The sequence below is a fragment of the Mytilus edulis genome, chromosome 9, assembly GCF_963676685.1.
Source record: "Mytilus edulis chromosome 9, xbMytEdul2.2, whole genome shotgun sequence".
In the NCBI taxonomy this organism is placed as follows: Eukaryota; Metazoa; Mollusca; class Bivalvia; order Mytilida; family Mytilidae; genus Mytilus; species Mytilus edulis.
This window is the reverse complement of record NC_092352.1, coordinates 36,602,692-36,618,563: the sequence shown is the minus strand read 5'-3', so window position 1 is coordinate 36,618,563 and position 15,872 is coordinate 36,602,692. Positions and strand designations below refer to the sequence as shown.

Sequence of the window (15,872 nt, the reverse complement as noted above, 5' to 3'; positions counted from 1 at the left end):
GACCAAAAATGGCAAAAAGCTAATGTTGATTTTGAAAAAAAGAATCCTCCTAGCGAACTGCTACAGTTATGAAACCAGATATTCCAGTACTTGCCACATAAGAAACTCCAATGCAAACTATGTTGAATAATTTATTTTTATACCAGTGAATGACATATAGTTAAGGAGAGCCTGTGGCTTTGTGTTACATATATAAAGACAAAAGACATAGTTTATAGAAAACATAAGATGTAATGGTCATTATCACCATCAGTTTTTATTTATTTCATCAAATGCAAGTTTAACCAACGAATGACTTGCAGACAGAATTGGAGATTAAGTGCACCATGTTATTCTCATCTGAAAAAAAGACACATTTTATAAGATTTACAATAACTGAAAAAAATATCATCCATCAAAATAAATACTTTGTAAATTACTAGATTTGAATACAGTCAGAAATCATAACTATTTTTTCTCTCTCGAAATTACTATTTTTTTCTCTCTCGAAATTACTATTCTATCTACTGGTATACTATCTATTGATCTCAAATCATGTACACCCATATTTTTTTATTCGAAGATTTTAAGTTACACTGATATAGATGGCCATATTCAGACCCTTTTCGTCTTTGACATTATTTTATTTCAAGAGTAATTTTCATTTTTCCCTCGAGGAAATTTTCATATGTGAAACCCTAAGTTGACTGACAACATGAGGGCAAAAGTTGAACATAGGTTTGTGTTTTCCCTTTTCTATTTTCATTTGTAAAACTCAGTACTTAATATGAAGATATCTTTCGTCTCTATTGATATTGTTATTGCTGTTGTGGTTTATCAAATAAGTATTTTACACACTATCGTTTTTCAGTTGAGTCTTGTTTGAATAAGATTGTATTTGATTTTCTTGTTTCGCAACTCGAGTTTTACTTACCGAGTTTTTTGCTATAGTCCATACGTCTGCAGTAATAGCATGGTCCAGGATATGTATGGTGGTCAGCACCGCATAGATACTCGTGTTCTCTTGGACAGGTCCATAAATGCCCAGTGCTTCCTTCTCCTGCTATGGACCCATGGGTCATATATGAACTACAGTCGAGCTACAAGATGTGATAGTAAATCATTGTAACTTTACTACATCATGGAAAACAGCTACAGTGCGTTTACACCAATAAAGGCAACGTCTTTACTGCAATTTGCTCGAAAGAACATTTCTGATTAGTAATGATATGCTTTTAATAGAACAATAATAAAATATGATGTCTGCGTCTACTTCTACAATTCAGTCGTTTACGGTCAACAATTACGTACCTTTAAGACGCGTAGTAAGGTCGTCATATCGAGGGGCGTATAGTACAGTGATTTTGTCATAGTTTGGTTAAGTTAGACATGGTTGTGTTTTATTGACAATCAATGACACAATATAAACATTCAGATTTTTCGCTAAAGGAACCTCTGAATAAAAATTCAAGCTGGTAAGTATCTTTGTATATTGCTAATATGAAAGTACGTTAAAGTTTTCATCATATAGTTATAATTTGACACAGAATAATGCTTGTGTATGTCAATATTTATAAGTTGTTGTTCGTTTCTAATGCATTAATACAATTATTTCTTTACTGTCTGTTACATTTCATATTTCGATATGGTATGAATCTGCCGTCAATTATTCCGAAAAAAAATCTACATTTGCACACAATTTAAGGTTACAGAAAATTCGGTGTCATGGTTTGGTTCATTAGTGTCATGGTTTAATTTATGTTGGACATAGTTCAATTATGAGATTCCTGTCGTGAATGATAGAGATATTACGACCAAAATAAACAGACATTATGTACAACTATTAAAATACTGTTTAACAATATTTTGGCTGATAATTTTTTTCGTGTTAAACCTATTCTATCCTATTTTTTAAGTCAATATAGTGTCGTTATTTTCTTATGTTGTTATTTTGTTCCCAGACGAGTAGATCTAAGTTTTAGATATTAAGGATGATCTTCTACTCGCAAAAATACACCGCTCGAGAAAAATAAGTCGTCTACAGTAAAGCTCAGATAGTATCATTATAATTATCATAATTAAAACACGTATAAAGAGATCACTAGAGTAATAAATTAATGAATTTCAATCATAGTAAATTTCTGTAAAAGTTGGTGTATTCGGAAGTCGATTATGACCTAAGAAAGCACATAGTAATATACAATTAGTAAATACAGTATGATTTCTAATGAGACAACTACATTTTGTATCAACCCTAGACCAAATGACGTAAATATTAGGTCACCGTAGCGTCACTGGTGAGTCTTATGTAGACGAAACGCGCGTCTGGCGTACTAAATTATAATCCTGGTACCTTTGATAACTAACTACAACAACTAACAGAGCTCATATCCCTTAGCAAGTAATTAAAGACTCCGACAAAACTAAAGATAAAGCAATTCAAATAAAAAAACGTACAGCCTGACTTATGTTCAGTACAAAAAGCAAAAAATGAATATGATATACAGAAAAAAACGACAGCTAGTGCATCACACACTGTAGACTTTATACAATGTCAGACAGGATATGACGTGGTTAAAATGTTTGCGGGCTCCCAACCAGTCCCTTGTCTTAATGTCCTCAATCTGGGCATACAGGTCACCGCACAACAAACTATAAATAAATTGTTGAAATGGACTTGACTGATCAGATCGACACAGAGCAAAGTAATCATGTTAAACAAAACATCAAAGATAGAACTGATCTGCGAGTACATTCCAAGCCAATAACAACTAATAAAAAGACATAAATCTAAGACAAAAAATTTCTTTCAGAATGGAATACTGTTACCAATATTTATCTTATTGTCTGTGATTTCTCGCCTTGTCGGGTTAGAAATGATGCTGAACACAGTTTAAATGAACTTGTACTAAGCACAACAGTACGTGTATCAATGATTTTTTCGATTATTTTTTCAATCACATTTGATAATGTACATTTTTCATACTAAATATTAAATCGATACCGTTTATTTGATTTTATAGTTGAGTTATTGTATCATGAACGGTATCATTTCTAAGTAGGTGGTGGACTCTGTAGGGGATAATTACCGTGAGAAATGATTAATGACGTCTACTCAAAACCCCAGTCCCACTAGACCACGATCGCACCACGCTCACTGCGATCTAAAATAAATTCAGATCGTGGTGGGGTCGCGGTATGAGCGGCATACATTTTCGTTGCTTTCACATTGCTACTACGTCCTTATTACGCTGCTACAATGATCCCGCTACGATTATGCCACGTTCTCATTGCGCTTATTCTTCGACCTCACTACGTTTATCAAAATCTTTCTAAGCTCATCACGTTCTCACTACGACCATACCACGAGACTAAACCATCAACATTTAAGGCGGAGCTTACCTTTTGTACACATTGAATGCAATCCAATTGGAAATGTAAATTCTGTCTGATTGACAAGTAATTACATATGATGTACACTCAAATTTATTTTGTTCAAGAAGCAAAACCCTAAATTCACTAAAAACGTGGGGCTTTGTTTGTGGGGAGGGGAATAACGATCTTAAATATTATTGCTTAGCTCAGATGTTAAAAAAGGATATCAACTTCAATTACAATTAAAAACCAATTGTTCAGAGAACAATTGAAGGTCTTTCCATCAAAACAATGTATTTTGATATGAAAAGTTGTGAAACTAAGTTTAAAATGTCATTTCAATCGTCAAATGATAGCTCCTAGTAAGCTGATTCCAAAAATATATTGTTTTCATACATTTTTTTTAAATAAGGGAGATAATTTGTTACTTCCGGTTTGAAAAATGTTACTTCCGATTATATTTGAATATTTAATTGACACTAATTCCAAAAATATCTGGTTCTATATACTTTTATATTAATAAAGTACAAAAAAATAGCTACTTCCGGTTTACAAAAGGTCACTTCCGTTTTTTTTTTTTCAAGGTTAAATGGTTTGATACCTTTTTCTTAAAGTTGTATATCTTTATCATGTATACATATAGAATAAAAGCAAAGGTCAAAATCTAGAACGTCAAATTAAGCTATGACCTTGAGATCAATTTCAAGTTCATAAACCAAGGACCTCAAATCAAAAGACCATGGGTCTTTATTATATTTAGTTAATGAGTTATATCACCAAACGCGTATTTTTAAAAACAAGAGGGGAGAAAACTCCCTTTTACATTCAACGTACGCTTGCAATCAAAATTAACATCTTACGACATGTCGCAACTAACAATTTAGTAAAAATAATTTGTTGATATCTTATACAGTCTTTGGATATAAGAGAAAATAAGCCAAATTCAAATAATAGAATATGACCTTGACCTTTGACCTTGACCTAATTTTCATTTTTTGGGACCAAGGACCTCAAATCAAAAGATCCTAGGTCTCTATTACTTATGATTTATAAGATAGAAATTCATATCACTTATATCAGATGCATAAGGGGAAATAACTCTCATATGGAGCGGTCATATCGCTTCGGTCAAAATAGGACAAATCATGCCAAGGATATAACGAGCAATTTTGTAAAATAAATTTGTCATAATCTTTTACAGTTGCGAAGGAGATGTGCTAACAAGGAAAACAGTGTTTGGGGAGATAACTCCTACAAAGAAAAGTATTCGTTTACGCAGGGTAAATTTCAAAAGCGCATAAACTGTTCGATATCATATACAAAATATCTAAGCGACATATTGCGAAACAAATGTTTATCGCAAGAACAAAATTAGGCGGAAGAAAAAAAAAAATAATCAGAAGAAAAACAATAGGTCTTTCCACAGAAAAGTGGAAAGACCTAATTAGTGGAAAATCACTTGTTATGTTTTATGCTTATCTTCTTATACATACAAATAAATTGAAATACTGGGTACAATAAGGTAAACTCGAATTAGATAGTAATACAATAATAATTAAAAACCAATTGTTCAGAGAACAATTGAAGGTCTTTCCACCAAAACAATGTATTTTAATATGAAAGGTGTAAAAATAGGTTTAAAATGTCATTTCAATCGTCAAATGATAGCTTATTGTACGCTGATTCCAAAAAATATATGGTTTCTAAACAATATTTTTTTAGATAAGGGAGATAATTTCTTACTTCCGGTTTGAAAAACTCTATTTCCGATAATATTTGACTATTTACTTGACACTGATTCCAAAAATATCTTGTTTTTTATACTTTTATGTAATAAAGTACAATAAATAGCTACTTCCGGTTTACACAAGGTCACTTCCGGTTGTTTTTTTAAGTTTAAATGGTTTGATACCGTTTGTCAAAAAGTCTCATGACTTTATTATGTATACAGATGGGGGTAAAAGCAAAGGTCAAAATCTAGAACGTCAAATTAAGCTATGACCTTGTGATCAATTTCAAGGTCATTAACCAAGAACCTCAAATCAAAAGACCATAGGTCTTAATTATGTTTAGTTAATGAGTTATATTACCATACGCGTATTTTTAAATACCAAAGGGGAGAAAACTCCCTTTCACATTCAACGTACCCTTGCAATCAAAATTTACGTGTTACGACATGTCACAACAAACGATTTAGAAAAAATAATTTGTCGATATCTTAAACGTTTTTTGGAAATGAGTGGAAATGAGCCATATTCAAAATTAGAATATGACCTTGACCTTTGACCTTGACCTAATTTTCATTTTTTTGGACCAAGGACCTCAAATCAAAAGATCCTAGGTCTCTATCAATTATGGTTTACCAGTTAGAAATGCAATTCACTTATATCAAATGAATAAGGGAAATAACTCTTGTATGGAGCATTCATATCACTTCGGTCAAAATAGGACAAATCATGCAAAGGATATAACGAGCAATTTTGTAAAATAAATTTGTCATAATATTTTACGTTTGCGAAGGAGTTGCGCTCACAAGGAAAACAGTGTTTGGGGAGATTACTCCTACAAAGAAAAGTTTTCAGTTACGCAGGGTAAATTTCAAAAGCGCATCAATTGTTCGATATCATATACCAAATTTCTAAGCGACATATTGCAAAACAAATGTTTATCGCAAGAACAAAATTAGGTGGAAGAAAAAAAAAAAAAAATTCAGAGAACAATTGAAGGTCTTTCCATCCTTTTTGATATGAAAAGTTGTGAAACTAAGTTTAAAATGTCATTTCAATTGTCAAATGATAGCTCCTAGTAAGCTGATTCCAAAAATATATTGTTTCCATACATTTTTTTTTAAATAAGGGAGATAATTTGTTACTTCCGGTTTGAAAAATGTTACTTCCGATTATATTTAAATATTTACTTGAAACCGATTCCAAAAATATCTGGTTCTATATACTTTTATCTTCATAAAGTACAAAAAATAGCTACTTCCGGTTTACAAAAGGTCACTTCCGGTTGTTTTTTTTCAAGGTTAAATGGCTTGATACCTTTTTCTAAAAGTTGTATATCTTTATCATGTATACATATAGAATAAAAGCAAAGGTCAAAATATAGAACGTCAAATTAAGCTATGACCTTGAGATCAATTTCAAGGTCATAAACCAAGGACCTCAAATCAAAAGACCATAGGTCTTAATTATATTTAGTTAATGAGTTATATCACCAAACGCGTATTTTTTAATACAAGAGGGGAGAAAACTCCCTTTCACATTCAACGTACGCTTGCAATCAAAATTTACATCTTACGACATGTCGCAACTAACAATTTAGTAAAAATAATTTGTTGATATCTTATACAGTCTTTGGATATAAGTGAAAATAAGCCAAATTCAAATATTAAAATATGACCTTGACCTTTGACCTTGACCTAATTTTCATTTTTTGGGACCAAGGACCTCAAATCAAAAGATCCTAGGTCTCTATCACTTATGGTTTATAAGATAGAAATTCATATCACTTATATCAGATGCATAAGGGGAAATAACTCTCATATGGAGCGGTCATATCGCTTCGGTCAAAATAGGACAAATCATGCGAAGGATATAACGAGCAATTTTGTAAAATAAATTTGTCATAATCTTTTACGGTTGCGAAGGAGATGCGCTAACAAGGAAAACAGTGTTTGGGGAGATAACTCCTACAAAGAAAAGTATTTGTTTACGCAGGGTAAATTTCAAAAGCGCATAAACTGTTCGATATCATATACAAAATATCTAAGCGACATATTGCGAAACAAATGTTTATCGCAAGAACAAAATTAGGCGGAAGAAAAAAAAAAAAAAAATAATCAGAAGAAAAACAATAGGTCTTTCCACAGAAAAGTGGAAAGACCTAATAATACCATAAAAAGACATCTTCATTGTCAATTTATTAAATTAGCAATGACATTGTTGACCTCTCTACCTCAATAGTATATTCCGAAGCATAATTGCAGTTTTAATATTGATTTTTGTTAGTTCGTATTAGTTAAATCATATAAGGATTTTTTCACCATCTGAAATGTCCTATTGACTTGATAGTGTTTAAATCAAACTTCTTTTTGAAAAGACGAGTAGTCTCTTTAAAACATATAGAAGTCTCTTTTTGAAACGATATTCACAAGATCATATATATCACAGAGACTTCTGAAAAGAGAAGACTTTGAGGTTTTCTATTTAGATAACTGAACTTAACAATCAAATGAAAATCTTAATAAAACTACAACGATCATCGTGTTCTCTGGTGATTGAAATCAAAATATCCAATGTTATCTTAAATATAGCAAATTGTATTCGGATATTAAACTCCAAGAATGCATGAAAAAATTATATGCTACTTTTCTGTTGTGTATCTTATCTACATTTTTATAATAACTACGTTTATCCTTACCATTGTTGTTGATGCATACGGGTCTGTCCCATCACATGAACCATTATGTGCCATATGATATCTATCTGATAAAGTACTAGATAGATGGGCATATTTACATCCATACATGGTCAGCCAACAAGGATTCTCTGAAAATAAAATAAATACCAATACAAAAAAAAAATAAGTATGTTAAATTATTTATGTTTAGCAATAACAATAGATCTGTTCTCTTTTTTTCTCTTTCTTTTTAACATGTTTTATAATAAATGTACAATGAAAATATACATCTATATATGATAAACAAATCTAAATTGAAAACAGCGTTCAAACCTATGATTGCGTTGCATAAAAACCGCAATTTTTATAACGTGTGCATGTATCAAATTTCGTTGTAAAGGGGTCTAAATACAGCACAAACAACATTTACCAAAAGACCAAAAGAGTGAAAAAATATATTTTAAAACACCGCATTTGACTAACAGGTCGAACAACTGATGTTCTTAAACCCTAATGACTGACATTGACGATTGTCAAATAAATTGATCACAAGGTGTAACAAAATTTCTTTATCAACTTAATTTCAAGTAGAAAACAATAAACTTGCGGCAAAGATTTTAAACCACAACTTGAGGTGCTAATTTTTTTACACGAAATCGTGCTCATTTTTCTACACGATCTCCGGATTTTGACAATTAATGTCTCTTCAGTGATGTTAGGATAGAAAAGTATTTGGAAGGCCATACAATTTACCTTAATTTAGAATAGACTTTTGAATTTTAAAGAGTCAAAAAAGGATGAACGGATTATATAAGTCGGAGGGAAAATATAATACAAGCCCAAACGAAATAAATATATGATTTAAATATATATATGTATTACGGATTACAAATGTGTCGAGGTTTGTGATTGGATAACAACACAGAGATGTCAGTATATATTCAGGAAACTGCCGGGGTATATACGACGTTTTTATCCCCAATTGGAACCTCAAAAACGTCATCATAACACTGGTTACTATGTGACGTAGTCAAAAGCTATCAGACTGTCAGAGGCTCACAGAGGGAAAATAATAACGTGCTTCAGTCAATAATTAGATATAGGAAGATATATCTAATTATTGACTGAATCAGTCAATAATACATGTTTCATACAAAACTCATGAATTTACGCTTTCAATACTTATTAATAAATTTAATGTTAAAAGTGTTATTATAAATTATTACATACACGATAAAATTATGTTTACAGCAAATTAGAAAATCCTTCACGTATGCCGAACATATCAGTTTGGGTTTTTTAATATATATGTGTTGTCAACAAATACCTGCACTAAAAAATAACATTAATTCAGGGGTAATCCGTAATATATGTGTAATTCAGGTCTCAGAAAGGGTATATACTGTGACATTCCCGGCTTAGGGCTTATATCCCATTCGCCTTCGGCTCAGGGGATATAAACTCTAAGCCGGGAATGTCACAGTATATACCCTGTCTGAGGCCTGAATAACATATAATATGTCTTTGACATATTACCGACTTTGGATCTGTAGTCTTTTTCCATGGCTAAATCTACTGATATTTTGTATATTTTTTATACATGGCGTCCACTTTGTCGCTACTTACTAAATGTGATATTGCCTGTACTACACACGGGATCTATGTGATTGTCGCAGGTGTGTGGACAGTTTTTGTCCGTTTCAGAACATTCACCAGAGTGAGCATAACCAACATGATCTCCAGTTTTAGTTGCGTCGCAATTTGCCAAGTTTAAGAAACATCTATTATCTGCAAATGTTGAAATACATAATCATATCAAGTTTTATGTTTGCATTGATATATCCCTTCTAAATTTCTTCATTGTTAAAATTGTCTTCCCATCAAAAAAATTGATTTGATATTCAATAAAACAAGTTTTCATTGTTGAAATTGACTACTCTTGAAAATCTGTAAGTCTATTCACAGTTTTAATTCTATTCCTAACTAAAACTAAAAGTTGAAGTTGGAAGGAGATTGTTCCCATTACTAGTATCTAATATCCATGTATTTTCGTGGCAGGGCAGACTAGATAGAAGATTTTTTCAATAAACAAAAGCATTAACCAGTCGAAAAGGTGACGTTCTGATGATCTGGTCAATACTTTATTTTGTGTAGTGTTTTGTGTACTGTTGCTTGTCTTGTCACTGCTTGTTATGGACATGGTGTTATCAGTTTTCTCTAACTTAAAAGGTTTTAAATGACCCTCCAATGGTATTTTTCAGCTATTTATTTATAGCGTAAAAGTGGTAGATCTTCTAAATAATGGTTTCTATATACAATGTGTATATGTTCCGGACCATATGAGTATCTATATCTACCACTTGTATTGTAGTGTTCATTTTTGCCAAAAACTAAGGACTTTCTCAACCAAGACATAGATAACCTTAGTTGTATTTAACACTTTTTGTAATTAAGGGTCCTCAATGCTTTTCAACTTTGAACTTGTTTGGCTTTATAGCTATTTTGAACAGAGCGTCACTGATGAGTCTTATGTAGACGAAACGCGCTTCTGGTGTATTGAATTATAAGCCTGGTACTTTTTATAACTATTTACACCACTGGGTCGATGCCACTGCGTGTGGACGTTTTGTTCCCGAGGGTATCACCAGCCCAGTAGTCAGCACTTCGGTGTTGGCATAAATATCAATTATATGTTGTTTATAAATTCCTGTTTACACAAAATTAATATGGATTTTTCGAAAAACTAAGGATTTCTTTTTATCCCAGGCATAGATGACCTTAACCACATTTGACACATTTTTTTAAATTTTGGGTCATCAAAGCTCTTTAACTTTGAACCTGTTTTGCTTTATAACAATTTTGAACTGAGCGTCACTGATGAGTCATTTGTAGACGAAACACGCGTCTGGCGTTTTAAATTATAAGTCTGGTACTTTTGATAATTATCAACTATCTAAAATGAGTGTTTTTACTTTATAGTTAACTCCCTCTTACTTCCATTTATGATTTATCGTTAACAAATTTCAAGTAAATTAGAACCCCTCGCATCTCAAAATGAATACAACTTACGGTAGGTGGTTCCATCAGTTCCACAGGCTAACTGTACTTCTTCATCACATACATCCTTACAGCTATAATGAATGGGAGGTGTGTGGGTAACGTGACTACAGGAGCCACGGTGTGCATAATGAAGGTTGACTCCCTTTGCCTTTGAGTAGCATATAGCAACATTCAGGTAACACTGATTCCCTAAAAATAATGATCGAAAAATCAACAGAGAGTAACTGTTTAAAACAATAGATCACATTAGGAAATAATCGAATTATTTGAATAAAAATAGAAACATTACAAGTAAGCGACGTTTGTGCAATTTTTGTTTTTGTTTTTGTTTGTTTGTGTATTGATATCTCTACTTACTATATGTTTTGCCATCTGATCCACACACGGTTGCGTACTGGGAAGTACAAGTTCTGTGGCAGTTGGTTTGTCCTAAAGCAACATCTGAAAAAGCAACAATTGCTAGTGAAGAGTATTTAGTATTGATAAGTTGATCATCGATATATGGTAAGAAACTTGAAGAACAATCATAGCGGAACTCCCTCTTAAAATTGAACTGTTAATTTATTCTACGAGTCAGACTTTATACTAGAGCTATCATTATTATTTGACTTCTAGTACAGAGGATTTCCTCTCCGTGAATTATCAAATATTTGTAATTGGAGACCAAGTTGATCGCATCTACCATAGATAAAGTTAAGTCTGCTCATATGTTGACATCTAGGAATTGGCAATGAAAATCGGTTGAGAACTATTCTTTACGACAAAAGAAATTATTTCCATTTTTCAATTTTGAACATTCGTTTAGTAACAACAGTATCACCTGTATATGGAGTTTGCACAATATTCTAGAGCTTACATTTAGTATGTCGATTTAAGTAACGAATAGGTAACGAATAGGGAATAGTGAATAAGTAACGAATATGTAATAGGGAATAAGTAACGAATAGGGAATAGTGAATAAGTAACGAATATGTAATAGGGAATAAGTAACGAATAGGGAATAGGGAATAAGTAACCAACTTGACGTCCATGATTTATTTGTGGTTTTGCTTCTTATAAGGAAGCCATTGAATTATTATATAAAGACATTTTAATTCTAAAGTAAATCAATCTTCAGTTTTATGGAGTTACCGTGATCGCGTTGAATACTACGGATATGTGTTTTTCGTATCCACAATCTAGACCTCGATTTTGAGACACCGAATGCTTATTACCTGATGTTAACTTGCCACGGTCAAACGTGATGACGAGGGCTGCAGTTAAACTGGGACACACCTTTCTGGAGTTCGCCCCTTGTTTTCGGTGACGTTCTGATGATCTGGTCAATACTTTATTTTGTGTAGTGTTTTGTGTACTGTTGCTTGTCTTGTCACTGCTTGTTATGGACATGGTGTTATCAGTTTTCTCTAACTTAAAAGGTTTTAAATGACCCTCCAATGGTATTTTTCAGCTATTTATTTATAGCGTAAAAGTGGTAGATCTTCTAAATAATGGTTTCTATATACAATGTGTATATGTTCCGGACCATATGAGTATTTGGACCATACGCGTATGGTCATGACCATATGCGTTTACTCATATGGTCCGACCGTAGGCGTATGGTGGGACCATATGAGTATATATTCGTTTGGTTATTAACGGGCCAGACCATATGAGTATTTGGACCATATAGTTTTTTTCTCTCAATTATATGCATTAAAAAACTTTATAAAAAACAATGATTGCTACATACAATTGTATTATTTACATTCAAATAGCATTAAATATTGACCCAAAGTTAGTTTTTATCGCTTATTGTATCCTTGCATGTATACGTAGGGTGACATTTACTTCCACATGATACCATAGCTTTTCTTGGGTCCTGTGTCATTCCGATGTGTCTACGGTGTTTTAAAAGGCTCAAGATCTCAAATATCGTAACAAGACTGAAGTACATCATATCACCAGACAATTTTGAAAATTAAACTAGGGTCCTTGCCGGTGACGTCATTTTTAAAAAACAAAAACACGTATAAGTATAAAATTCTGAGTATTGCACTGCTAAATAAATGCCAATTATATAAAGTTTCAAAAGTAAGCAAATTATTAGACTCTTTTACCTGTCGACTTAACGTCAGTTTAAAGATATATATATATATATATAAAGTGCCTAGAAAGATTTGATTCGTAACTTCCTCCCCGGCGCCGGGGCTGGAACCTGTACTTTATTTTCTAACTTCTACGACAACACCGCCTAGCATTGCGCAGAGACCTTATCCCCTCCTCTAACTGTAGCTTATAAAAATAAGCTTTCGTTTCGGGAGGTGTTACCTTCTTGTAGGAATTAAACAAGGATCTCTGATACAATACACGAAGTATTTATTTTTAGTGTACAGAAATGATCATCTACTCATCTCTTCAGTATAATTGCAGGATGCTAATCTATTTTCAGAAGCATACAATCACTGTAAATAAATATATGTATATGTCTGCCTGTGTGTAGTGACAACTGCAAATTATACCTTGTCCATCGGATTTCTTATCTTTAAGAAATACCAGGCCTTAGAATATGTATAAAGTGCCTAGAAAATCAACCTAACGATGTTAGAGTAGATTTGATTCGTAACTTCCTCTCCGGCGCCGGGGCTGGAACCTGTACTTTATTTTCTAACTTCTACGACAACACCGCCTAGCATTGCGCAGAGACCTTATCCCTCCTCTAACTCTAGCTTATAAAAATAAGCTTTCGTTTCGGGAGGTGTTACCTTCTTGTAGGAATTAAACAAGGATCTCTGATACAATACACGAAGTATTTATTTTTAGTGTACAGAAATGATCATCTACTCATCTCTTCAGTATAATTGCAGGATGCTAATCTATTTTTAGAAGCATACAATCACTGTAAATAAATATATTTATCATATACAATGTACTTAGCATTGATATGATAGCTTTTGCATATGTGTAATGAGCGGAAGTGCACAAGCCATATCTTCCCACCCGGGCTGATAACCCATATCAGGTGCATCTCGTGCACAAAACCCATATCAGTGCCTCTCGTGCAAGTTACTTCCGGTGTTTCCGGTATCGGTTGTTTACTTTTCCATTGTGACGTCAGATATTTTTTATGACGACGTCAAAATTTACGGGAACTTTTGTGGGTAGTTTAGTACTTGCTAAAAAATGCCAATGACAATTATGAATCATTTTAAAGTACAACAAACATGGAGACTCCGAGGAGTAATGATCATAAAACTCTTCCAAAATTTCAATGTTTCAAAATGCCTCTATAGGAAATGTTACTATTATTATATAAGGAGGTAGTGCTGCTGTTGTTGAACAATTATAGTATATTTCATTCATAATTTAACTTCTTTATAAAGTTTTTGACTGTTTTAGTTATTGCATTTATTCATTTGCCTTACATAAAACTATTGTCGGAAGTATATGATAAAGCGATTAATACATGGCCTTTTCCATATCAGCCTGGGTATCATCCCTCGACCCATATCAGCACCTCGACTCCGTCTCGGGCTGATATGGGGGTCTCGGGATGATACTCAGGCTGATATGGAAAAGGCCATGTATTAATCTCTATGTATATGTCTGCCTGTGTGTAGTGACAACTGCAAATTATACCTTGTCCATCGGATTTCTTATGTTTAAGAAATACCAGGCCTTAGAATATGTATAAAGTGCCTAGAAAATCAACCTAACGATGTTAAAGTAGATTTGATTCGTAACTTCCTCCCCGGCGCCGGGGATATATATATATATATTTGGTGTCACGATATCTCAGTAGCATGGGTTCGAATCCCGGCGAGGGAAGAACAGATCTAACGTTGTTGGGTATATATATATATATATATATATATATATATGAATTACTAAACAGGAATATGAGGCATATTGATTATAGTTACATGATCACGGCCGACACTCGGCTAACCGAGAGATTGGTCGGTTAATCTATATTGAGTATGCGGCTATATCGGCAGTGGGTCTGTTAATCGGGTTGGCTATACGTCTGTTAAGAGTAAAACGAACAATTTAATGTTAAACTCGATCAAATATACAGATTTTTGGCATATTATAAGAATTAAATCAAAAAAAGAAAAGTGTCTGACAAAATGATATCTATCAAAGAACATTTTCCACCTTTAAAAATATTTTATAGTCTGCGCAGTTTTCAGTAAAAGTAAAAGGCGTCGCGCAAGTATGTAGTATTTATGATTACACGCATAGCAATTTTTTAATAAAAGGCGAAACAAACAATTTTAGATATCATTTAAAAGACACAAAATACTACTTTGGTTCTTAAATATAAATTGACATTAGTAAATATTTCATAATTGTAATTAAACGTGAGTAATACCACGTTTTAGTGAAAATTATGTGAATAAAGTCTGTTAATGGGTTGGACAATTGAAATTGTGTCAGTTAAGAGTTATTTAGCCACGAAAATAGTTGTGCTACCTTTATATTTTCCCATTGAAAATGTTAAAAATGAGATGTTCTTGAGTACAAAAAAATATTGTAAGGGTTCCGCGGAACCCAGTGTCTCGCCTACTTTTGCTGTAAATCGCAGGCTCAACAAAAATGAGGAAAAAAATCAATAAAAATATTCCTCTTGATACTATCTTATGATTGTAAGAAGCTTCTGTCCCAGTTTAGTAAAAATTTAGGATAGTGAATGAATCTAATAAATGTTTTGAAAACTTTAACTGCAGACTGTATGTAATGTTAACTGGAAGAAAATCTAAGTCCATTTAAAAGTAAAATACAGAATAAATGGAGTTATCTTTTTACAATATTTACTTCTGGATACTATCTTATGATCATAAATAAGCTTCTGTCCAAGTTTGGTACAAACCCAGGATAGTTTAAGAAAGTTATTAAATTTTTAAAAACTTTAACCACAGAGTGAATGTAATGTTTCCCCGCAGAAAAACTAAGTCCATTCAAAAGTAAAATACGGGAAAAAATGGATTTATTTAATTACAAAATTTACTTCTCGATACTATCTTATGATCATAAACAAACTTCTGTCCATGTTTGGTACAAACTAAGGATAG

At 32.6% G+C, this 15,872-nt stretch overlaps 1 protein-coding gene across 2 annotated transcripts in view; it reads right to left on the bottom strand.

Annotated features, from left to right (window-relative positions):
* The window catches only part of LOC139488261 (four-domain proteases inhibitor-like), a 31,786-nt gene that overhangs the window by 12,929 nt on the left and 2,985 nt on the right, over window positions 1-15,872 (bottom strand). Inside the window, exons 2-7 of one of the 2 annotated variants that reach the window (XM_071273764.1) lie at window positions 11,176-11,259; window positions 10,828-11,007; window positions 9,385-9,546; window positions 7,780-7,907; window positions 914-1,079; window positions 212-339 (exon numbers count right to left, since the gene is read on the bottom strand). The exons of the other annotated variant lie outside the window; for it this stretch is intronic. Coding sequence (XP_071129865.1) covers window positions 281-339; window positions 914-1,079; window positions 7,780-7,907; window positions 9,385-9,546; window positions 10,828-11,007; window positions 11,176-11,259 — 779 coding nt within the window. The 3' untranslated portion in view covers window positions 212-280. Of the gene's footprint in view, window positions 1-211; window positions 340-913; window positions 1,080-7,779; window positions 7,908-9,384; window positions 9,547-10,827; window positions 11,008-11,175; window positions 11,260-15,872 lie in introns of those variants that run through there. 2 annotated transcript variants of the gene reach the window in all.